Genomic DNA, 25,496 nt, shown 5'->3' with positions numbered 1-25,496 from the left:
GAAGGGAGGAGGGGGGAGCGTGTTGGTGTGTGTGTGACCTGGAGTGTGTGCAGACCCTGGGTTTGTCACCCAGACCTCTGCTGCCCCAACCTGCTGGCTATCTGGCTCCGAAAGGCCAGTCAGATCACAGCCAAGACTGAAAGACTGAGAGACCGACAGAGAGAGAGAGAGGGACAACCAGCCAATCAGAAGGGCAGGAAGACGGCCTGCCCGAGAGACGAGCGTAAAGGGAGGCAAACAGAAACACACCTCAGACAGAGTTGTCTCTCCTCCTCAGGGCTGAGGTTCAGTAGCATTTTGCTGAATCCAAATCCAGTTTAAATCCACTTATCAAATCTGAGTCTCATCAAATCTCGTTTAGCGTCTCTTTGATTATTTGTCAGTGACTGAAGTTGTGCATAAAGTTTGAGTTCAGATCTGTGATCAGCTGTTGTTGCCAGAAGGCAGATATCCTGCATTTTTTCATGGCAGCTTCTTAACGAATCAACACTGATGTACCTGGTCCTGATGCTGAAGCTCCTGATCCATAACTCTGAGCTTAACGAGCTCCAGATATTGATTTGATATTGATTAAAAAGTTGAACTGGTACTCTCTTGCAGTCAGCAAGTTCCCATCAGCTGAGTATTTGTTCGTGTGTGTCAGCAGCTCTGACTCTTGTGGACACTGTCAGAGGACACTGCTGCGCAAACAGATGTCCTATGATCAAACCTTGTATCAGGCCCATCATGTACACTCACTGTACCTGTGTGATGAAGCCCTCTGTCAGTTTTTCTTATTCATGGTGAATTTTTAACATTTTCCTTTCTTTGTATTTTCTTTATATGGTTGTGAACGTAGTATTGCTGATGTTGTGGTTAATTAATTATTAGACTTGAATGTCCACGCGGCAGTAGCACAAAATCTGCAACGATTATTTGATTAATCAATAAGACTATTGGCAGGAAATAAATCAGCAGAAATTTTGACTGAATAATTGTTTTAGTTATTTTTTTCAAGCAAAAATTCCAACATTTAATGGTTCAGTATCTGAAACGCTCCACAAGCACTTCCACTGGGTCTATTTATTTGCTTCCTCTGGTCAACGGAGGAGCGTCCGAGCTGACCAGAGGTGAAGAACTGTTGGTGTTTGATGAATCTTTGTTCTACATGAGTGAAAAAAGGATGAAATTGTTTGATGTGTGTGTTGTATTAGGACATTAGGCTGTCATACTGACTCAGGTGTGTCCACATTTGAAGAACACACCTGGGCATCACTTATTCGTGTGTGTGTGTGTGTGTGTGTGTGTTCCCGTGACAGCAGATGATGAATGGGCATTATTAGGAGAATAACAACAGCGTTGGCACAGTGGTGGCCAGAGAGCCGGCCACAGACGGACGTCCCTGGGCAAATATGGCCGACACTGGAGCCAGATGTTACACCAGGACCTGCCTCTGAGTGTGTGTGTGTGTGGTGGCCGGTGCACTGAGGCCTGGGGCAGTTTGTCAGCTGCAGGGCTGCAGGGCTGAGAGGCAGATTGTGTTGGCAGGACGCTGAGAGGAGGACAAAATACACACATGTACAAACACACACACACACAGCTTGTTTTCAGGTCCAGTGCACTGTCAGTTGTCACCATTGTGTGTGAGTGTGTTGATGATCTGGTGAACACACACTAACCAAAGCTTCAGATGGAAACAGGTCTTTATGTGAGTGATTGATGACTGGAGCTGTGATCAGTGTTACTCAAGGAAAAGTCCTGAGATTTAATTAACTAAACAACACCTGGAGACACAGACTGTTCTTTTATCCCCTCTTCCTCCACTGCTTTGAAAAAAATGTGGGGAGATTGTAGGGCTCCAAATAACACTTTTTTTCATTACTGATTAATCTGCAGATTATTTTGATTAATTGTTTTGTCTACAAAACTCCAGAAAATTTGGAATAATTTGAAGTGATGTCTTTAGATGCTTTCTTTTGTCTGAAATTCAGTTTACTGTCACATGTAACGAAGAAAATCATCTTGTAGAATCAGCTTGACCTGTTTCTCACTAAAATCAGTTTTGTCTTTACAGTTTTGTCGTCACCAACGGCGTCTCATCCCGCAGCGGCACCCTCCACTTCACCATTGAACATGACGACCGCATCCCCCCTACCCTCAACCACAACGCTGGCCTCCAGCTGCAGGATGGAGCTACAGAGACCATCGGCCCCGACCAGCTGCAGCTCACCGACCCGGACACCGCCGCAGCCAACCTGAGCTACATCATCACACAGACACCACGCTATGGTAAACTGCTGCTGAGAGGAGTCCCACTGATGCCTCCGCTGAAGTTCACCCAGAAGGATGTGGATGAGCTAAACCTGGCTTACCGACACGACCCGGGCAGCCCGGCGGAGATCGACAGGTTCTACTTCCTGCCAACTGACGGAAACAACCGAGGATACCTGGAGTTTGGACAGCTGAGAGAGGAGCCTGCTGTGTTTAACATACAGGTGAGCTGCACACACACAGATCACACATCATACTGAATGTCTTCAGCACTGTGAACTGAGCGGATGAAAGCTCTGCAGGATGTGGAAGTAAATCCCATCTGAATGATGCAAAAGGAACATTTCTCCAGTTAAAGGGTTGATGTGACTCACACAGAGATGTTAACTTGAATCAGATTTATTTACACCTGGCACTAAAATACATATCTGAATCTGTTAAAAAGTGCAGGTGTAGATGCAAATATAAGGCCCTGGGATCAGAGAGTGATTGAATCTCAGGCAGGTGGAAATGCATCTCACAGAGTGAGACCACAAATCCAGATTCATCAGACCAGGTTACTTTTTTCACCTTCAGTTCACCTGAAGAAGCCTTTGGGACGAAAGGTGAAACATCTTCAAGAACCTGAAGAAAGTCCAGCTGCCTTTGTATTTTCATGGGATGTTCTTTTTTGATGAAAATCAAAATATAGACAGATAAAAATCCACCTAACAAAATCGAAACGTCACCTGACTCTGTCCCCTCCAGCAAGCTTAAGCAAGTACAGCTAAAACTAAAAGTAGCAGCAGTAGCTGGCGAGTCTTTACTCTCCTGTTCATGACAGGTCGCCCACTTCCACCTAACTTATTTACACCTGGTTTTTAAACCAAGCATATACATAAAGACCCAGGGATCAGATTTGATCAACCAGGTAACTTATCCAGACAGATCATGTGTTAAAACGTGAGGTGTGAGAGCATTCCACTGACTACCAGCCAGAGTCCAGGAGCTGAAGCCTGTGGTCGGGTCAGTGAGCTCTGTGTGCTCCCATCCAGCCCCTGGTGGCTGCTGTTGGTGAAGCTGCTGTCGACTCTCAGGTGCACGACTGAAGTACACAGATAAATATTTGAAGAAGAGAGCAGCAGGTGAGCCAAGACCACCCCCTCCCACCCTCACCCCCCATCGCATGTTACCTGCTCTTTCACACACACACACACACACACACACACACACACACACACACACACACACACACACACACAGCCAGCCAGGTGGCTAACACACTGGCTGGACCAACTGCTCTGAGACTATGAAGGAATGGAGACTGTTTGTGATTGGACGATGTGTGTGTGTGTCTGTGTGTGCACATGATACGTACAGTGTGAGTATTTTACTTTGTGTGTGTGTGTGTGTGTGTGTGTGTGTGTGTGTGTGTGTGGAGGGATTTTGGTGTAATGTATGTGTAAAATCATTATGTGTGTGTGTGTGTGTGTGTGTGTGTGTATTCAAAGGCTTCATGAATATTTAACACACACAAACTCAAACTGTTTTTATCACAAAAATTTAGAGAAAATCCTTTTTTTCTAACCTCTAACACTCAAATAGCACTACTGTAGGAATGAATGGATGAGTTTTAAAATTTGGATAAAATTTAACAAACCTTTAGACGATTTTTATTTGTGTTAAATGTGTTATTATATATGTTACTATTCAAATATTTTTAATATATGTTAATTTAGATCTGCAACATTTATTTTCATTATCAGGGATTTTCTCAATTATTTTAATAATCAATTGTTTGATCTATTCTTCTGTAAAATATCAGAAAACATCCAAACCCATGGATATTCACTTTTATACTGATAATATGAATCAATGTTTGACTATCTGTTAATCGATTTTCTACGTTTTAGTAATAATTGAAGGACCGATTTGATTAGAGGTAAACAAGCCACCAGTCAAAAAGAAATTTCTTCAGTGAGAAATGAACAAGAATTAACTACATTAAATCAAAAACTGCTGAAAATCAGCTTAACTCAAAGACAGTGGAGGAAGGAAAATTTTCAGCTGGTTCAAGAGCCGTGATCAGTTTCTCAGTCACTGTTCTGTTCGTAGATCGAGTCTAATGATCACATGACAGGAGCGACATCCAGTGGCAGGAAGGCTCAACTGCACTTTCTACTGCTGGATTCTAAACTTTCTTTTTTTATTGACCTTCCACTGGGAGCTTTCTCCTTTGCTTGCAGGTTGTAGACAAAATAACAGGAACGCCAGTACAGAGGTGTAAAGTACATGAGTATTTACATGTTTGGAGACTTTCTGCTTCTTCAACATCAAACATCGGAAAAGTGTTGAGAAATATGTTTTTATTACTATACCACATTTATCTGACAGCCAGACACAGCTGTAACTTTGTAGGTCATGTTGAACATGTAACTTGACATTAGCTCCAGTAATGCTGAGTAAATTCAGAATTCACAAATTTATCTTTCATCACAGAATTTACTGCTGTGTAGCTGCACAACGCATTTTGAGAATATGGTGAATATGGTGCAGTATACAGTGATTTCAGACATCAGCCAAGAGTCTGTGGACTGCAGTCGAGTTTCATGTTAGTCTGTCCTGTAACTGTTGAGATATTTCAGTCTTGGCTCTTAGCGTGGCTAAAAACACACACCAGAAATTCATTTTGTTTCTGTTGCTCTTATCTTTCTGCCAGATTTCACTATATATTATGATTTGGTTTAAATGTTTAGTCACATCTAAACTTCACTCTGCGTGATCCTTCACTCAGATTCTCAGTCTTCCTCTGTTCTTTCTGCTGTGTTCAGGTGGATTTGGTGGACAGGATGCCTCCCAGTCTGACCACCAGACAGAGTCCCAGCACCGTGGTGGATCTGGGCGGCCAGCGTTACGGCATCTTCATCACCAGCAAACACCTGCAGGCCTCCGACCCCGACAGCCCCACAGACGAGCTGGAGTTCTCCATCACCAGACCTCCACACTTCGGCTACCTGGAGAATGCACTCACAGGTGGGCTGCCTGTTCCGTCCAATAGTTTAAAGGTCCAGTAATCCAGTCCTCACAAAGCAAGAGACCCACAGTTCTAATTTACTCAGAAAGAGGGAACTCATCCGGTCCACAGCCATGAAGAGGCTTGTGTTTGTAGTGTGGGTCAGCACTGTGGTCAGGTGGACCGAAACTCTGTCATCTTGTCCTACCAGGAGCCTACATCAAAGGTCGTTTCACCCAGCGGGACTTGGACCAGCGTGCTGTGGTGTTCGCCCTCCCAGCCGACATGGAGGTGACGGCCGACAGCTTCCAGTTCCGCGTCACAGATCCGGCAGGAAACACAATGCTGCCTGAAATGTAGGTTTGTAGAAGCAAAGGACCAGACTGACCCAACACTGCTGACCTGACAACTCCATATAAATCACATGCAGGTGAACCCACCTAGGGGGTTCGGTTTTTGACATAAATTGCGACCCTCCATTCAACTCTCCTCCTCCTTTGCCCCCAGTGAAGTGCCTCACTGAAAAACCTCTGAAAACCTCTGCTCCCTCATAATCCACAAAAACACTGTCAACAGTTTTCAAAAGAAACATTTTTTACCAAGAGACACATCCATACAAACAGCATGAGCGTGTATGTGGCGTGTATGCAGTGTACAGTACTTAAAGGAGTCAATGTCTCTTGCAGACTGGAACTGTCGTGGTCTCGGGTGGAGTTATCTGCAACCTGCTACAGAACCTGTGAGACAGCAGGGACTCTTCAGATCCAGATCCAGCGAAGCGGGAGGAGCATTGACCCAGCCTACGTTGCTATCCAGGTACCGCGGTGACACCTCCACGCTGCAGGATAAGTGTCTGTCTGTGATCTTTAGTTCATGAGTCCGTGCTCAGTGTTTGTTGTATGACCTTGTTTGTACAGGTGGAGGAAGGATCCGCCAAACCCGGCAGAGATTTCACTCACAGCACAGCCAGTCTGATCCAGTTTGACCCAGGTCTGACTCAGGATTCTGTTCTGTTCTGATCTGTTCAGGTCTACTCTGCTTTCTTTAAGCTGAACACTGTCTGCTGTCTGGGTCATTTAAACGCTGTGATGGACCTGGGACTGTCCTTTTGGATTTTGGATCAGTTCAGTATGTTACAGCTCTGGCTGCTCCTGCTCTCCATACAGCAGGATGGGCCTGATCATTTTCATCCTGTCTCTCTGTCTCCTGTTTGATTCCAGGAGTTAATTTGAAAACGTGGAACATTCACCTGATAGATGACGGTCTGGAGGAAAACCACGAGACATTTACTGTCACTCTAAAAAACCCGAAGAACGCCGTCCTGGGACAGAGGACCTCTGCTAGTGTTGAGATCATTGACCCCAGAGGAGGTGAAAAACTGTCCACGATAATAAGTTAGAAGAATAATCATCGGCCTTCATAAGGACTTTTTTCTCCAAATATTTTGAGTAAAAATATTATTGAAAAAGATGAAAACATCCACACACTTATCCCCTTTGTCACAGACAAAGCTCAGATAATAACAGAGAGATGTGTCTGGGTCTTTTGGGCTCTTTCGTTGCTGTTTTTGCATCTGGCACCAAACTGTGCCCTCATTCTCGTCTGTCAGGAAGGTGTGACCCAGAGGACCTGGTAGAGAAGGACAAGAAGCAACTCCCCCCACCTCCTCGCCTCCCTGACCCTCCCAGACCTGAGGAGGAAGACACCGTCACCGACATTGAGGCCGAGCTGCTTTGGGAGAACCAGCCTCATCCTCCCAGAGGAGACGTCCCAAACCGCCGGCCCTATCTGGACTACGGGGAGGGGGAACCACAGGACCAGGCAGCCCCCAGCTACAGCAACATCCACTACCACAGCAGGCAGCTCCCAAGGACAAGCACTGGGAACACTGGGAGTACAGGACACAGAGTGAGACATGGAGGACTAAAGGTAAGAGTCGGCAGTCAATCACAGGGCTGATACACAAAGACAGACAATGCACACACTCACACCAAGGGGCAATGTAGCGTAGCCAGTTAACCTAATGTGCAGGTTTTTCGGATTGTGGGAGGAAGCCAGCACACCTGGAGAGAACCCACGCAGGCACAGGCCAGTTTGGGGCTGGAGCCTCGCTCACAAATTTAGCACTTTAGTCTTCATGCTGAATTATTTTAAATATACTTAAAATAGTTATTTTCCTGTATAAAGTGGATATTTTAGTAACTGTCCTGTAAATTTGCCTGAGTGTCTGAACCTTGTGCTTGTGTTCAGGTCCATCTGTCAGGACAGAGGAAGCCTGAGGACAAAGTCTGGACTGTAAGATTTACTGTCTGTTCATCCACAGAACACACACGCACACACAACACACTGTGTTAATACCCCCGTCCTCCTTCAGTTCCACAGTCTGACTCCTCTCCGACTGGAGGAGCTGACACCGGGTGATGCTGGGTGGAGCTGGTCACCTCACAGTCACCACCAGCAGGAGTTTCGAGTCGAAGATGCTCCTCAGATGGATCATTCAGCACAGAGACACTACCCAGAGCTACATCAGCACAAGGTCCACACACACACACACACACACACACACACACACACACACACACACACACACACACACACACACACACACACACACACACACACACTGATTTTTTCAGTTCATTTCACTATGAAAATCTGTCCTGTATCAGTAACAACTATTTTTACTCCCCCAAAAAACAGAAAAAAAAGTCAACAACCTGTGTGTTTCATTTCTTTAGGATGTCTCAGTGATATCACAACCTCTTTCAGAAAAGACCTTAGAACAAATTACACAAGACAGTTGATCACACACAGCAGTTAAAACAGTTAGTGTAACATGTAGTTTTGAAAACCACTTTGCTTTCACTTCAGCTCGTCAACTAAAACAGAAGAAAGAAGAAGAGGTGTCAACATTTTCCTCTTGTTCAGTTGTTTCACTGTGAACACAGATCTTAATGAAGACTGTGGCTCAGGACTTAGACCATGTCCTTCACCACAGTCTTTCTTACTGCTCCGACTGTCCGCATGTTGAAGTGTCCTTGAGAAAGACAGAGAAGCCTGAAGTGTGTGTGTGTGTGTGTGTGTGTGTGAGAAAGGTTCTTTGGATAAAGAACATTGTAGAGACTTCGCAGTCCTAAGAGTCGCTGAGAGACAGAAGGATGGGCCCTATTGTCTGACGCGCTACAAAAAAATCCACTGAGACTTCGAACCTAAATTTAACAGTTTATTAACAAACAAAAGATGATCAACTCATGATAATGTGCTCCAAAATATAACCAAAATTAATCTCAGTGATCAAAGAAAATTAGCGGTCAACAAAAAATACGGCGTCCCACCCGCTCTCTCTCTCTCTCTCTCTCAAAAAAAAACCAACAGGTGATATCAACTAATATACATGCCCATAATCATGTGACCCACTAACCCCCCAATCAACATGATCACATAAACAATATCCTAATAAACAAAAAAAAAAACCAAACAAACAATATGCCTTAACCTTACTACTAATAGAAAAAATACATAATACATTCATGGCTCCTACATACCAGCCCCTAATTATTAGGTCATCATACATAATAATTATCCACATTTATATTAATAGGAGACATGATTCGCTAAAAGTTCAATACTCAAAGTCCACAATTCACATTTAGTCGTCTTTCTTCTTCTGTCATAAGTCAGCAAAATCAAATGTCTCTGACAGTTACAGTCCTTTTTAGCCATCATTCTGTGGCATGTATGTCAGTCAAAATAAAATTCAAGATGGAAATCAAAGTATCACTGTGTAGCAGCCACTGCTCCTCCAGCTTCAGCTTCCTGTAGTAGGCAGATCTTTGTTATTGGTCGGTCAAGGCAACTGCTCTTTGTTTTAATCCGGACCTGACGCACAAATCCTCTTCTGTCTGGAAAAGTTGGTAGAACTCTCCCCCTGATCCAGGAATTTCAAGGTGCTGTGTTGTTCAAAACACTGAATCCTGAAGATCCATGTGTAACTCTGTCCTCCACAAGACATCAAGGCGACTTGCCATGGTGGCAGCGATGAGCTCCATTCGAGGGATTGTCACAGACTTGAGCGGAGCCACCCTGGCCTTCCCCATGACAAAAGCACTATGCACCTGTGAATGTGCATTATGCGACAGCAGATAAGTCACTACTCCGTAGCCATCTTCACTTGCATCGCAGAATTGGTGCAGCTGTGCCCTTGTTGTTTCTCCAAAGTCTGAGGGCTTCAGACATCTCATGACTTTAAAGTCCTGCAAGCGACACAGTTCAATCAGCCAACTCATCCACCTTTCAGCCACTGAATCAGGTATGATGTCATCCCAGCCAAGAGCTCTCCTGCATAGATCCCTAAGTATTTTCTTAGCTGACAACACAAAAGGGCTCAGGATTCCAAGAGGATCATAGATGGAGCTAACAGTTGAGAGAATTCCTTTCCTGGTGAGTGGTCTGTCCTTGATCACAATCTTGAACCTGAAGGCGTCGGACTGAATACACCATTCCAACCCTATCGCAGTCATGCAATACCTGCTTATCCATTTTGTAAGCTGGAAGCCACCTTTTGCACAGATGGAGACAAGGTCATGATAGAGAGATACTGCCTTTTCCTCCGAAGCCACTGACACCAAACAGTCATCAACGTAAAAGCAATGAAGAACCATGTCCACCACCTCTTGACTGAACTGTCTTTTGTTATCTTCTGCACATTTCCTGAGTGCAAAATTGGCACAGCTGGGAGAGGAAGTTGCCCCAAAGATATGCACCAACATCCTGAAGTCAGTGAGATCTTGATTTAAATCGCCATTAGGCCACCAGAGAAACCTCAATCGATCTGCATCTCCTGCTGGTACTTTAACCTGGTGAAACATAGATTCAACATCTGCCATGATCACCACTGGTTAGATCTGGTCAGGTCCTTGTAGAAGCTTAGCATTGCCTCCTCTTCAGGTATGAAGCACGCTGCTCAACAATTTTGCTGTTGTTTGGCATGTTGAGGTCCATGTTCCTTAATGGCAAACTAATCTGGTAATGACCATTCACAATCTTTGCTGAGTTTGTGACCAGTTCCATAAACTTTTGATCTTCTCTTGAGCCGAAACAGACACCCCTTTCTCTTAAGAAGCCTATCTTCTGTTTGTGGGTTCTTTTCCCCAACTGGGGGCACGAATCCAAAGTGTGTCCTCCTCCACAGCAAAGACATGTCCTCCTGGCTTTATTTGCTGGCTGAATTTGCTCCTTTCTTTTAATCCCTGGTTGTGTCTTGTTCTCCATAGAAGCCACAGTGGTGGCAAAACTTGTTCCTTTGGCTCCAGAACGAGATTGTGGTTTGAATTTGTTCATAGATAGATAGATGTATTTACATGCCTTTATTAGTTGTCACTGAGGGTGCATCCTGTATGTTCCCAAAGACTTGATCGGTTAAAATTCTCACTTGACTTTCAATAAAATCGGTGATGTCACTGAATGTAGCTCTCTGGTTGTGTCTCTCTTGCAGTTGACAGGCTACAGTTCTCCATTTGTCTCTGAACTTGTGAGGCAATTTCCTTATAATGGTAAGCATGTTGGAAGGCAGATCAAGCTCATGCAGATATTCAACTCCTTCCATGGCATTAGAACAGCCTCTAAGGACAAGGCTGTAGTCCTGGAGAGCCTTTATGTCTTCTGTTTTAATAGCAGGCCATGAAAGAGCCCTTTCCATGTATGCAGAAGCAACTTTCTGTGCATTTCCAAAGTGTTCACATAACAAGGCTTTAGCTTTGACATAGCCTCTTTCTGGGTCAAAGTGTTGGCAACTTCTCACCAGTTCCTTAGGGTGACCCCTAGTGAACTGTTCCAGGAAATAGAGTCTGTCACTACAGTTCTCTGTATTTCTCTCCACACCATTCTCAAAAGCTTTCATAAAAGCATGATATGTTAATGGATCCCCACCAAAACTAGGATTTCTCTTTTTGGTAATAATGAGAAGCATTGCTGTTGCATTAAGAATGATGTTATTTCATTTTGCTTTCTCATGATTTCCAGCATATTGTTTTGATTGTCATCTGTTGATCCAAATCCTGCATTCAAAGTGTACCCATATTGAGTTTCTGTCATCATTTGCCTGGTGATTCACTGAATGATGTTTGGGTTCCTTAACTTACACAGGCTCATACTGAGTGAATGAAGGTGCAGTTTTCTCTGGATGCAAGCAGTCATGTTTAGCTTCCCTTTGTTTCTCTGGCATTTGTGGAATAAAGGAATTTGCATTAGCATTGAGAGCTTTTGGTTTTCCTTTTCCCAAATACGAGTTCATTCCATCTGAACACCTTGTGGAAGGATGCTCTGAGACCTTAACACATTTAATTTTGCCATGTGTGCTGCAATGTCTTCATCCATTTGAAGCTGCTCCTTTTTCCTTTTCAGACATTCCTCCTGTTCCTCCAGTTCATGTTTATCTTTTAGCAGTTTCTGTCTTGCCATTAATGCTGCCAAGTCAGCCTCGGCCTTCAGACGTGCAGAAGAAGCAGTAGAAACAGCAAACTTTCTTCTAGTAGACGAGTTTTTGCTTCCCACATTTGACACACTGTCATTTGGTTTTACGTCATCTTGCATGTCCTCTGTGCTGAGTATTGATGCAGCCTGAATTGGAACTTGAGGTTCATCCTCTGTTGGGCATTGAAGCACTTCCTCATTTATTGCAGCTGAATCAGATTGAGGTGGGTTGAGGATGTTATGTTGTTGTGATTCCCCTGATTCACTCAGCCAGTTCATAACATCTTCTTTAAATGTGTCGCTGTATTTCATGATGCTGGAAAACCATTCATTTTGTCTGTTTTGTTCATCCTCCATGAGCAAAGGAATCAAAACATGTGACACAGTAGCATTTTCACAAAGTTGTTTTAATTTTTCAAAATGGGACTGAACATGTTTAACATTTTCCTTTGTTTTCATAAGAGACTTCATTTCTGGTATGAGTGCTTTCATTTTATTCACAATGATTTTGCGTTTCGATTTTATTTGCCCAGGCTTTGGCTGTGAGTTTGCTTTGTCTTTTCCCACACTCCATTTCAACAGGATTTAATTCACTCATTTTCCTTGATTTCATTTTGATTGTTTCTCAGCTTATGCATTTAAAACACATCCATTTCACAACTTGCAACATCAGCACACAACCACAGACAAAAGCTAAATTTATCCAACACAGATCATCCACCTTGAACGCAGCAGCGGAGCAACATCAACTTCGGAGACAGAGCGCTGATTTACATTTACAGCTCGAAGATAATTTCAGCATCGGAATACAATCCAATCCTCCATCAACCAGACAATCGTTCCCAATGAACAATCAGCAGTTAATATACAAGCCGCGATCCTTCCATCAACCAGACAATCGTTCCCAATGAACAATCAGCAGTCAACATACAGGCCGCAATCCCTCCATTAATACACGGCCTCCACGCGCACATCCACAGGTGAGCTCACCTGGCAGTATTTCGCTTTGACAGCGGCTCCTTAAACTTCACTTTCACAACCAGCGCCTACCTCCATACTTTGTCTCCGATGTCTGCATTTCATCCTCTTCCTCTTTTCGTCCTGTTGATTTCGGCTCCGTTGCTCCGTCAGATGTTTATGATTGTGACTGAGATTAAAGCCTTTTTTGTTGACAAAATGCAGCGACTTCTCAGTCCTAAGAGTCGCTGAGAGACAGAAGGATGGGCCCTACTGTCTGACGCGCTACCTAAAAAATCTTCGAACCTAAATTTAACAGTTTATTAACAAAAAAAAGATGATCAAATCATGATAACGTGCTCCAAAATATAACCAAAAATAATCTCAGTGATCAAAGAAAATTAGCGGTCAACAAAAAATACGGCGTCCCACCCGCTCTCTCTCTCTCTCTCAAACAAAAAAACCCAACAGGTGATATCAACTAATATACACGCCCATAATCATGTGACCCACTAACCCCCCAGTCAACATGATCACATAAACAATATCCTAATAAACAAACAAACAAACAATATCCCTTAACCTTACTACTAATAGAAAAATTACATAATACATTCATGGCTCCTACAAACATATACATGCAGACTGTTAAAACTTCTTTCAGGTGCTGGATATCTGTGAGTTGCTGTGCACAGCTTCTTGTCTTGCACTGAAATGTGGTTGAAATGTGATTTTACTCTCCTGCTTGTCTCAGACCGGGAAGTCTGTCAGCAGCTCATGTCCTGACGGCTGGACTCACTACAGGAGACGCTGTTACATCCTCAGCTGGTCTGTGGCCAGCTGGGCCAGCGCAGAGAGAACCTGCTCACTGCTGTAAACACACACACACACACACACACACACACACACAGTTATTTTTGTTTTATTGTGACTTCATCCCTAAGCTGAAAGGATAAAAAAAGGCAGCAATAATGAAAATTTAAAATGTATTCATTACAGCTGATTGTTTTTTATACAATCATAAAATAATATGGTCAAACTAGTAAACTGTAAGACTGACTCTATAAATGACTTCAGGTACCTGCTTGTGTTTAAGTAAGTTTTACTTTTAGTTGTTGTGGCAAACACACCTTTAGATGTGTGTTTGACTCCGATGCTAACATTTGTTCTTCAAACACATGGTGTCAGGTATAACAGCAGCCTGACCAGTGTGCGGTCCAGAAGAGACATGACCTGGCTGTGGAAGTTTGCAGGGAAGAAGCCATTTTGGATCGGTGAGTGACTGCTTTCATCACAGCACGCTGAAGGCCTGAGTGACAGATCCAACATGCAGCAATGCATATAAAAGCTGTGCTTAAGCATATTTCAGCCCAGCATGTTTCAGTTCAGTAGGTTTTAGGAGAATTGAGAATACTGAACAGGCCTCACGTTATTCTGTGACTAGTATTAATAAAGGCTTTAAAAGGATTAAATTTTGCTAACCCTTCTCCACGTTCTTTAGGTCTGTCTGGAGGTCCAGGTCGCTGGATGTGGTCTGACGGTCGGTCAGTGACCTTCTCCAAACTGAGGGGGGCGCTGCCAGACCACAGTGGGTCTAACGACAGCTTAGACTGTGTGCTGGTTGAAAACCCCAAAAGCTGGATTTCCACAAGCTGCTCTGCTGAAATTCAGCATACATTCATCTGTTCATCGGCGGCTCACAGTCACTGAGAGACATTCAGCACATTCACTGCTATCAGCCCCAAAATAAGGAGCCGTGGGAACTGTCTTTAAGTCATATTTAATGTTATGATGCTGCTCTGTACATTAGTTTTCATATTTTTGTCATATTAAAGATGGCTGCGCAAACCAAAATATAAATCAGTCTATAAATCAGGACTTTGAACAAATTTTACATCAGTTTCAAATGAAGTTTTTTGCCAGTGATACAAAGGCTAATGATTTTATCTTATGAATTAATGTTGGTGTTTCAAAACTCATTCAGAGGATCTTTCAAAGTCACAATGTACAGAATCATCTGTAGAGTTTCAGTCTGCAGGATAGCGTTTGTTAAGATCATTTAATCCAATGGAGCAGAAATGGCTGGAGAGGCTGGGACTATTTCTGCTTTTTATAATTTCCCTTCACTTATGGCTTAACTTACCTTAATGTCCTGCCCCTGTTACATTTTTCAGCTGGAAGCTTTTCTGAGCTGACAAGCTTGGAGCTGAAGCTCAGTTGGCCAAGTTTCTAGGTTTAAAATGGAAAGCCTACTGTATGCACCATATATTTCCAGTGAACAACTCCAGCCGTGTGCATCAGATGGTGTTATGTGTCTATCAGAAGTCTATTTGTAGGAGTCAGAGTCAAGCTGCATCTTTCTAAAACAGGTCTGACTTCCTGTCAAACAGCAGAGGACAGACTAACATAACTGATACAAATAAGTGATTGAAGCCTGCTCTGATTCTAGTGGTAAAGATCAAACCCTGATTTAAAAGCTCAGCAGGTACAAACAGTTGGAATACATAATTATCATACTGGCTTCTACAGCACACAAGTGTTTTTCCAGGTTTCTAGCTGTTAGTGTAAATACCTCCAAGAGACCACTTCCACCCTGCTGAGTAAGACCTGATGGTCCGAACTTCATGTTAACTAATTGAGTAACAGGTGGTGCTTTTGTTGTGAATCCTCCATTCAATTGAGAAGTGAACCTAAGCAGCTTGTTAGTTGAGAAACAGTCAGCAGTTTAGTGATTATTGGTTCTGTATGGTTTTAATATTTGCCAAATGAAAACTTTACATCATATTTGGATTATATGCATTCATATCAAATAAGATGATTTACTCTTCATCCTACCAGTGACTTTCTCTTTTAATTGATTTGAACTGACTCCGGAACAACACATCTGCTGTTTTGTCGTAATGAATCAGCAGAAAACAAACATTCAGCTTCTTCTACTTGTTGGAGCGTTATTGGTAAGTATTAATTATTTCAGGCATAGCCTACATTTTGTGATTGCTTTGTTCTGAAGACATGGTACTGCGCCGAGGAATATTTATTTAACTAATTAACTATTAAGGCTGCAGTAACTACTGTAATACGAGGCACCAAAACATGAGTTAAAGAAACAGTTGATACGGTGCCGCTCTCAGCGCGGTTCCCAAATCTACAACAACGTTTTACGGCAGCTGTTTTGTTATGAATACAGCTAAATATTTGCTACTACTACTAACACGCATGTAGAAGCATTGTTTGTAAGCGATTCATTCAGCTTTAATATTTGTAAATGCCGTTTTGCTGTAGACAGTGCACTGAGCATTATTTAATTAACTTACTACGTTAGACCAAAATGCAATGAGGCCACCTGTTTTCACTCTCATGTGCTGATGTGATTTGATTTTTTTAAGGTTAGACAGCTGGGTCTAACCTTCACCTTCTTCTCTAAACCAGCTCAGCCAATGCAAGTTTTCAGTGAGTGTGTCCTTTGGGCCCAGTCTGGGAGGTTTAAGTTTTCTCAGAATTACTTTACATCTTTGACTGTGATGGAAATGAAGGGACTATAAGCAGACCTTTCTTTGTCTGTATGGAAATCTGTTGTTTTCATATCACAGGAGATGAACAAAGGTTCTCCAGCACTGTGGAGATTGCTCTGTCTATGTGAGACTATGAAAACATGAAACCTGGTAAACAGGCTGCTCAGTTTTAGGTGTTTGTTGTGTGGTAGCTGCCCTGCAGGTGAGCTGGACTGTAACTGGATGGAGGAGTGATGTCTTATCTTTGTGGGTCAGGTGTATTGCAGAAACAAATCATTAACAATACTGAGCGTAAGCAATATAAATAGGGGGAGAATGAAGCAGAAATGAAGATCAGTTGGCTTTCATCAAGACGTGTTTACATACCTAAAATGTAATTTCCAGTTAACCTTTACCTGCCAGTTAATCTGTCTAAAGCCATCAGCAAAACATTCAAATAAAGCAACACAATGGTGTAAGCGTAAAGCAGTTTAGCCTTTAATACCAATAATACTCAAAAGTATCACCATACTAAGCCAGTAGCATGAAAGCATCATGATGCACATGTTAAATAACAGTAATAACAGTATAAATAGTAGAGTACAAAAGCTAAGAAGGTAGTCAGGCTCACTTCTGTCTTGCCCTGTTTGACCTTTTGTGATTTCACTGTGTTGCCAGGTCTTTTACAAGTAATTGTGAACATGGTGTTTCCATAAACAGTGGAAGTGATAACCTAAGCTATAAAAATACAGATGTAACTTCTAAGTTGTGTTCCTTCGTATTGAAAACCATTTAGCGGAACAAACCTGATCTAAACTGACAACAGTAGAGAAGAGAATGTGGAAGAGATTACTCACAAATCTTTACAAACAGTTAGTACCACATGTTTCTAAACTGTACAAGACATTTGCCATTTTTAGTCCAATAAAGTTACTGGGAGATAAATTCCAGTCTGCAGAGAATTTCTCTGAACATCAAGCTTCTACTCCCTGTCAGGTAAATAAAATCCAACTGCCACTGTGGATAAACAAAACAACAAAAACCTCTTCAGAAAGAGAATAATAAATGTCAAAAAAAAGATGAAATGATAAAAAGAACATAAGTACACATGTATGTACAGTATGTGTGTGTGACAGGATTGGTGTTTACTTCTGCAGTCTCTTTTTGCTTTTCATTTGATTGTGTTTTAGCTATAGACATGATATAGATATATAGACATGTTATAATCAAACAAAAAATACAAAATTCAAAGAGATCAGTGATTCTATTACTGAAATTCAGGTTCCTTGATCTCCTTGTCTTTAAGAAAACAGTTTATTTATTTACTATTATCATCTTTGCATTTGCAGGTAACTAAATAGGAGGCTGGTCAACATTTCATTGTCCGTGGTGTGGTGTCACTGCAAAATTGTTTGTCTGCAACAGGACTTTAAAGACTAAACAATACCTTCTTCTTCTTACAAAAAAATACATGAAAATATAGAAAAAGGATATAAAAACATATGCATATATATAAATCAAATATATAAATACATACACAGCTCCTGTGTCAGTCTCTTGCTTTTATTAGGTGTGTTTAAAATTCCTTCACAGTGACTCACTGGCTGGTACACATATTTTTCATGCTGTTGATTTCTCAGTGTTTGTAACTACCCTAGTTTTCATACTGAATATCATAAGCTAGGGGTCCATCAATAGCAAAACCAAGGTAGAAGGAAACCTTTTCAGTGCTGAAGCCACTTCCTATGGCTGCAAGAAGAGCTGGGCGCACAGGGATTTTCAGTTTTCCATAACTGGCAAACACCTTTCCTTGCTCAATGGTTCCACTGACTCGAAGAAGACGGTTGATAATTGCTTTGTCCTTAAATATGTTTCCGTTCCGCCAAAGTTGTGCCAAATCATCACGGCGCATGTGTTTGAAGTTCTCATCTAGTTGAGGTTTAGAAACCAGCCTCCTGAGTCCCTCTTCTTTCCCCAAGTAGAGGTGGGCGACTGTGCTTCTGTTTCGAAACAATAAGATGAAGCGCTTGGGCGATGAGTTTCGAATTGCTCTCACATATGTCCCAATTTCTGTGTTCTCCTGACCAGGACTTGGCCAGAGTAACAGCAGAGCCAGGTAGTATGGGTCTGGGAAGGGGTACCTGAGTCCTACATCTTGAAGAGTTTTCAAAAGGAGATCAGAGAGGAAGCTGCAGCTCTTCACGTGTTTGGATTTTGGTTTCAGAAGGTAAAGAACTATGTTTGACAAGATGTAATTGATTGTTTCCTTGGTCTTTTGTTTTTTGTTGATAAACTGCTGCTGCTGTTGCACAAATGCGTAGCATTCTGTGATCCTCTCGATTTCTTCGGCAGGTTTGTCCAAATGCTGAAGAATCCCAGTGAATGTATCTGCCTGTTTCTCTTCAAGAAACAATCTTCGTTCTTCAATATCGATTTTCAGATTGAGATTAGGATTGTTCTGTCGTTCTTTTTTTATATCCTCTGGTGTTCTGCAAAAAAGAGTTACATACTTTTTAAAATGACTACAGATGGTACAATAATTCTTTGAGTCAAATTCTGAATTGTTCCCTTTTATATAGGTGAAGTAGCAATCAAGAAGTTCAAAGGTTTCTTTTACTTCAGTTTTCAGATTGAGGAGAAACTGCTCATGTTCTCTGATGATCTCCACGTATCTGTTGTTGATCTCATTGTCCTCTTTATACACGTTGGTGATGGGCATTGCTTTTTGCAGAAAACTCTGCAGGTACTTCTTCTTCATTGGATCACTTTCCTCAAAGAATGGCAGTCTGCTCAGTATCTCAAAGATCAGGAAAGCAATTTCCAGCACGCCCACGTAGCCGTAGACAGTATAAGACTTTCTGGGATAGTCCTCTGACTCATCATCAGCTGCTTCCTCGTCAGGTTCGTCCTCTGTATTTGCCAGTTCCTGAGCCCTTTTAAATGCTCTGATAGCATTATCAGCTATTCTGATGTTTGTGTTTAAGTCTTCTGGATTGAGCGATGTCTCTTGCTTTTCTCTGTGGATGTTTGATTTCAAGTTGTATTTGTTTACTTGCCCAATTGTGTCGAATGTGTATGGATTTTCTTTGATGTTCTTGGCCTTTTTAGCCCATTTCAGAGCTTCTGAGTAGTCACTCTCATTGATGTACAAATATCTTGCCAGTGCCTGAGGAATGGATGCACTCTTTACGAACCTCGATGACGCTTTTACAAAGATTTCTTGGACAGTTTGTCTCTCTTGTTTTTGGATTTTGTATATGAGAGGAGAAAATGTTTCTCTCTCATCTCCAACTTTCTTGCGTTGCCTTTGAATCAGCATTTGTTTAATTGAGGGCATGAATCCGTGTTTGACAACTCCAACACTGAAGAACAGATCACAGTGAAGAATCTCCATAGTGATATCGCTGACTTTTAAATAGTAGCTCCTCTCCAGCTCTTCCAGACACGCAGATGCTATGGATTGATGAAGGATTCGGATTCCTTTGTATCCCCCGCATTCTTCAACTGTGTCTATGATGAGAAAGTTTGAATATGGTGTCATTTCCTCCAGTATGCTGTCCTCTTGCCAGTGAATCATTTTTATCTCCAAAAAATCCTTACAGAGAGTGAGAGAGATTTCAGACTTTGACACATATGTGTTCAGTAAGGCTAGAAAAGCAAACAGTTTGGCTTTCTTTGTGCTGAAGTCAAACTTATCCAGTGTGTTTCGAGCAAGGTCAAATATGTATTTTTTGTCAAAATTGCTCTTCATGATCATGAAGCTGTAAAAGTTTTCAGGTTTTTCGTGGGTTACTTTGAGCTCATTAAGCTTCTTTTCAAACTCTGTCTTTTCTTCCTGTGTCAGTTGAGCAGTTATGTATTGGCTTTGTGTTGGATTGTGCTGTTTGTACTGTGTCTTTGGGCTATGGGACCGAACACAGTTGAGGATGATGACTTTGCAGTTTTGTGTATCATCCATGTGTATGTTAGAGAAGTTCTCTTCTGCAGCTTTACTTATGCAGTAAACAAGATCATGAGGATTCTCTGTTTCTTTTGAATCATCAACTAACAGCAAAACTGGAGATGGTTTCTCACTTTCAAGCTTCATTAGTTTGATAACCTGAATGGCAACTTCTGGTTTTGGATGTGTGTTGTCTTTCAGGACAGCACATCTGAACTCTTGGCGGAGATCCCACATCACATGCTTTGCTAATGTGGTACCACCACATCCTGGATCGTGGAAGAGATTGAGCAGAACACACATGTTTTTTGAATCTCTCAACTGAGACTTGATCATCTTCTTCACATTTTCATACTTGTCCCGCTTGACAAATGGCTTCTCTTTGTCCTTGTCACAGAAGTAGAAGTTCCACCATTTGACTTTGCCACCCCGGTAGAATTCCTTCTCAACTTCTTTTTTTAAGTCTCCATTGTTTTCATCACAGGTGTTTTCACACTGATTCAGACACAGAATATCCAGAGCAGTCATGAAATCTTCATCCTTCTGTTTCAAGACAACAGCACTGGAACCAGAAGAGGGAAGCAGCCTCCCAGAGGAATGATTGAATGGTCCCAGTGCCATGATAGTACCATTCACCTCACTGAGGGATAGTTCGTAAATGGATAAATGCTCGATGTCAAAGTCACACTTCTCTTGTATCAGCTCTCTCCATTTCAGATATGTTCTCTGAGATTCACAGATGGTGATGATGCTCCCCTCCTCAATGTGTTTAATGAAAGACTTATAGGTGTCAAAGATCGGATCTTTCTCAGTGTCTACAGGTGAAAGTAGAAGGAAGAGGATGAGTCTCCTGCCATGGACAAGAACCTCAGGGTTGCAAATGAATGAAACCAGCTGTTCTACATCTCTGCAAGATTTCCTCAGCCAGTTCCTGTAGTCTAAATTCTTGTTTGAGTCGTTGTCAAGATCGTGTCTGCCATTACAGAAAACCCAGCTAGTCTGTTTATAGAGGTTCAGGTTCTTTATCACCGAGTCAGTCTGTCCTTGATACTGTGAAGGAGTATGGAGATTGGCCATTCTTAACTCTCTGTAGGAGAGACACAGTCCACCTGGAACAGCAGAGTCGGGGTCAAAGTCTAACACAGAGAACAGTTTCAGTTTACTCAGAAACTGTAGATACTGCACTTGTTCTGGTCTGCTCCTGTTCACAACAACAATGAATCTGTCATAGTTTTCCAGTGAATTTCCCCCACAGGTTAACAAATCCTTCAGTTTGTCACCCTGGTTTGTTTCTTTCTTCAGAGCTCCTTTGGAAAGACCCTGCTGCTTCAGCTGACCTGGAAGAACAATGACATAAGAGCATTATTAAGGAAACAAACACATATTTCTGTCAAACTTTAATGGTTTGGGCTGGTGATGGTGTATATTTTAATCACTGTCAGCAAATCCCATTAACAAAACCATCTAAAAACTATTCTATCCTGTCTCAGCTGTAGCTTAATACAGTTTCTGCTTGAGTATTTCAAAAGCAGCAGGATGGTGTGTGTGTGTGTGGGACTGAGTTAGAGTAAATGCTAAAGAGCAGTGCAGATTATCAGCAGAATGCTAACTATAAAATAGAATGCACAACTTCACTGTCTTAAACCATCTTTATAGTTATTGTCTTACCCATGTTCTTTTCCAACTGAGAAGCAAGCTGACACTGATTGATTTCTTTCAGAATATCTATGGTCGCCTGTAAAACGCTGTCCTTTCCATAGTGGTCTGTCATTAACTTTGCAGTGTCCATGGTGTCCTTGCCCTCCAATTTGCCCCGAGGAATAGGTCTCTGCATGGATTGTGTTTGTTCTTGTAAGTAGAAATGAAACCTTTTCAGGTCGTCTTTTACAAGGTTGTCTAGCGTTTTCTGGATCTCCACAGTGATCATGGGTATTTCTAGGAGGGTCGTGGTCTGCAGGAAGAAACAAATAGTTAGTGTAAACTTTACTGTTTAATCACTGTTAGGCCTTTATGTATTGTCAAAGTGCACTAACGTTTTGTTGTTGACATGCTGGACACAATTATGCATAATGTGCAAAATAACATAGCAATGTTACCACAGAACCGTGTGGCTCTGGCTGTGGACTGTCCTCCCTCTCTGAAGCTTTCCTGTTGGACAGCTGAGCCTTTGCAGATTCATTTCCCTCCATTTCTTCTGTTTTTGATTGGGTTTTGTCAGATGACTCTGGTTGTTTGGTGTCTTTGGCCTGAGCCAGACTCTGTCCAACCTGAACAGGTTTTGGAGCTTCTCTCCGGCCTGTGCTGGTGTGAGGGGTTGGAGTCAGTGTTGGTTCTGGTTTCTTGTTCAACTGACGGAGTTCTGCCAAAATCTTCACAGCAGGACCACTTTTTATATCCAGATCCAGAAAATCCTGTTTGCTGAAGCAAACGAGGCAGTCTCCAGACACATCTTCGTCTAGGAGCTGTTCTGTGTATTTACCATACATCTTAAGATGCTGCAGTAACCACTGGTTCACCTGCTCCTTTGTCCATTTTTCCACATATCCTGGGAACTGTGCCTTGTGATGTGATCCTTCTTTAAGTCTTTGGAGGAAAGATGTGATTTTGACAGCAGGACCATGTTTTATTCCCAGGTCCAACATGTCTTTCTTTTCGAAGAGAACTAAATATTCCCCCGACACTTCTTCTTCAGTGAATATGTCGGCCCAGCTCTGATGAACTTTGACCTGTGACAGTAACCACTGGTGGACGGCTGCTGTCGTCCATTTTTCAATCAGAGGTGGCAGCTCAGGTGTTGACTGGCTCATTTTTAAACACTAAGGGTGGAACAGTAAAAAAAGAATTAGAGTATGACAGAAAAAGTAGGAAAATAAGACCTTAAAACATGTCAGTGTCAAGAAAAAGTGACAGTAATTACTACGAGAAACTCACTTCCTCATCCTCAGATTAACACACTGGGTTTTGTTTGACCTCATTTTCAGTCAAACAAAACCGAAACACAACCACATTTTTTCTGCCACGCTCTCTCAGGTCTCTCCCAGCAAAAACAAAAGAGATAGTGCTGCTCCCAAACCAGCAGGTACACTGGGTTAAAAATCAAAGACTACACCCATGGGTGGCAGCTCACAGGGTTAACCCCTCCTTAACATGATCCACACTGTCTTACATTTCTGAATCCAGCTCTAACTACCTCAAAACACAGCATTGTCACTGGCGTGTTGTGCTTAGGATACACAATATCAAGGCTGAAGCCAGTCACACTTTATTTAATTTGTGCAAATTGTTATGAACAAGAAATGATTCACGCACTATGACCTGTCATAAGTGACGGATGGTCAGTGATATGACATGTAGGTCAAACACAGTTACAGGAGCCATCTGGGAAATGTTTATTTGTTTGTTAGATACTACTCTGAGGTCTGTACAGTAAACATACAGCCTGCAGTCAGTTAGCCAGACATACAACAGACAGCCTGTACTCTATCTCTGTACTTCAGCTTTGCCTGTACCAAAGTTGACATGTATCAAGAACAAGCTGTGGTTTACTGGAGATTGTGTGCTGAACCTGTATGGTTTGTTTATCCAGTGCTAAGAAAATTGGCTGGTTGCTTGGCAACCTCGTGTGACGACAATACTTCTTGGCATTAAAGCATTAACTATGCATTTTTCCAAAATGTTGAACTGTTCCTTTAAATGTCATCACAGGGGCAGCTGCCCATAAAAATGTAGTTCATCCACAGGTAAAACCAGATGAACATAGCATGACTCACATAGCACTTCATCACTGCATAATAACTGTTACTGCTGTTCAAAGTGAAAGAAACAGTGCATTTCTTTCAGATATGCTCAGTTTAATGTTTCATCTGCTTCCTGATATGAAGCTTTGCTCTTCCAGAGCTTTCATCAGAGTAATAATTCAGTCAGCCTCGTTAAGGTTACAGCTACAGGGGATGAATATGTTCAGCATTGTGTTTGGTGTAATGGTTAAGCGTGAATCAATACACAGAGGTTGTAATAGTTAGTAGTGTTTACCACAGACACAGCAGCATCCTGTCATAATAACCTGTATCTCAGTCTTACCTGTGCCCAGCAGCTCGTTCATGTGTTCACTGTGAGAATGATCTGTTTCAGAGCCAGGACTCGGCCAGGTCCAGAACACCGCAGGATTTCTCACCCACCTAAAGAATCGGACACTTCCTCATCAGACCCTGTCTCGGCTCTTGACTGTCTCCTCTGGAACATGGGAAGTCTGATGTTGCTCTTAATAGAGCTAAAGCTTCACATACATCATTTCACAGGAGTTAACGCAGAGATAAGTCCAATAAAACCACAGCTACGACGTCTGAACTGTTGTGACTCATCAGATTCGCTGCTCTCTGTACAAGAGACGAGACTCAAACAATAAAACCACACCCACCACAGCTGAAAGTCAGTCAGGCTGAAACATTTCCTTAGCAGAGCTTAACAATCTCTGATCTCTCCACTCATCATTTATAGTTTTCATTATAGTGTTTTTTTCTCCTGTGGCTCTAACTATGTTAGTGTGGGTGCACACTGCAAACAATTTCAGTGTTTATGACTAGAAAGCATTTTCTTTGGTTTACTTTAATCAGTTCATGGTTGAAGCGTCAGCAGATGATGCCTGAAAACAGAATGTGTGTGTTTAATAGTGTTTCATTAAAACACCTGCCATTTATTTCAAAATGTGTTTTTAAATGTATGATTTTGACTGTTCTATTGACTGACTATGTTCTTTGTTGTTCAGCTGTTCACGATTTGTTTTTGTTTACAGAAACCAAACCCAGGTGAGGTTAATGTCATTAGATGAAAGAATCAACCAATCAGATGTGGCAGAGACTGTCGATGGGCGGAGCTTAGAAGGTGAAGCCAGTTGCTCTTTGGAGTCACATGACAGGAAGTACAGAACTTGTCAAATTAAACAGACTGGACAGTGACGTTGTTTCCCACCACCTGCTGCTGTTTTGTTACTTCAGTGATGGAGGTGGAGATGGATCAGATTCAAGCCAGGTTCAGTGGGACGTGGTTCACCTGTGAAGGAAGAGACGGCGGGCTTCATTTGTAAAGGTGAGTCTCACACACCTGCTGTGTGTATGTTTTGCTCTTGTGCAGCTTGTGGTTGTGTGTGTGGTTAGTGAGGAAGCAGTAGTGTTGCTGTTGACTGAAAACCGTGTTTCCAGACGTGAAGAACTGTGAGATTGTTGTGCAGATGAGGATGTTTTGATTTGAACTGAGGATCATTGGAAAAGCTTGATTTCGGAGCCACAGACCTGAGTTTGAGAACTGATACAGAACTAAAATACAACACAGGACTATGTTCAGGTTTCAGGAGCTTTAAACAGTCAGTTGATCAATCAATCTTAGTCTGTGTACAGAT

The 25,496-nt window shown here is 42.2% G+C and overlaps 2 protein-coding genes across 5 annotated transcripts in view; one reads left to right on the top strand and one right to left on the bottom strand.

Moving 5' to 3' along the window:
* frem1b (Fras1 related extracellular matrix 1b) overlaps positions 1-14,524 on the top strand; it is a 42,004-nt gene extending 27,480 nt beyond the window's left edge. For 2 of the 3 annotated variants that reach the window (XM_041040370.1, XM_041040369.1), the window contains exons 25-36: positions 2,054-2,474; positions 5,061-5,262; positions 5,454-5,598; positions 5,929-6,058; positions 6,160-6,232; positions 6,463-6,612; positions 6,852-7,171; positions 7,493-7,537; positions 7,617-7,778; positions 13,425-13,543; positions 13,859-13,944; positions 14,172-14,524. In XM_041040370.1, the coding sequence (XP_040896304.1) occupies positions 2,054-2,474; positions 5,061-5,262; positions 5,454-5,598; positions 5,929-6,058; positions 6,160-6,232; positions 6,463-6,612; positions 6,852-7,171; positions 7,493-7,537; positions 7,617-7,778; positions 13,425-13,543; positions 13,859-13,944; positions 14,172-14,380 (2,062 nt within the window). In that variant the 3' untranslated portion in view covers positions 14,381-14,524. The remainder of the gene's footprint in view (positions 1-2,053; positions 2,475-5,060; positions 5,263-5,453; positions 5,599-5,928; positions 6,059-6,159; positions 6,233-6,462; positions 6,613-6,851; positions 7,172-7,492; positions 7,538-7,616; positions 7,779-13,424; positions 13,544-13,858; positions 13,945-14,171) is intronic. The other variant, XM_041040371.1, reaches the window with a different exon arrangement.
* A 3,190-nt stretch (positions 14,525-17,714) lies between these two features.
* LOC121183331 (sterile alpha motif domain-containing protein 9-like) lies at positions 17,715-24,448 on the bottom strand. 2 transcript variants are annotated; one of them, XM_041040367.1, is made up of 4 exons: positions 24,182-24,448; positions 22,198-22,917; positions 21,770-22,052; positions 17,715-21,438 (listed from the first exon to the last, which is right to left on the bottom strand). In XM_041040367.1, exons 2-4 carry the CDS (start codon positions 22,906-22,908, stop codon positions 17,816-17,818), a joined length of 4,617 nt encoding a protein of 1,538 aa, XP_040896301.1. In that variant the 5' UTR covers positions 22,909-22,917; positions 24,182-24,448; the 3' UTR covers positions 17,715-17,815. The 2 variants fall into 2 exon arrangements, with proteins under 2 accessions (XP_040896301.1, XP_040896302.1); XM_041040368.1 differs by having other exon boundaries at positions 24,280-24,448.
* Positions 24,449-25,496: the final 1,048 nt, after the last annotated feature.

Source organism: Toxotes jaculatrix, chromosome 6, assembly GCF_017976425.1.
Source record: "Toxotes jaculatrix isolate fToxJac2 chromosome 6, fToxJac2.pri, whole genome shotgun sequence".
Classification (NCBI taxonomy): Eukaryota; Metazoa; Chordata; class Actinopteri; family Toxotidae; genus Toxotes; species Toxotes jaculatrix.
This window is presented reverse-complemented; position numbering and strand designations above follow the sequence as displayed.

Excerpts from the sequence above, each read along its gene's own strand:
- LOC121183331 (XM_041040367.1), bottom strand. The coding sequence starts at position 22,908 with ATGAGCCAGTCAACACCTGAGCTGCCACCTCTGATTGAAAAATGGACG. Across the intron at positions 22,053-22,197 it reads CAGAGCCACACGGTTCTGTG|ACCACGACCCTCCTAGAAAT; the intron begins GTAACATTGCTA and ends TTCTTCCTGCAG. Across the intron at positions 21,439-21,769 it reads TCAGTTGGAAAAGAACATGG|GTCAGCTGAAGCAGCAGGGT; the intron begins GTAAGACAATAA and ends TTGTTCTTCCAG.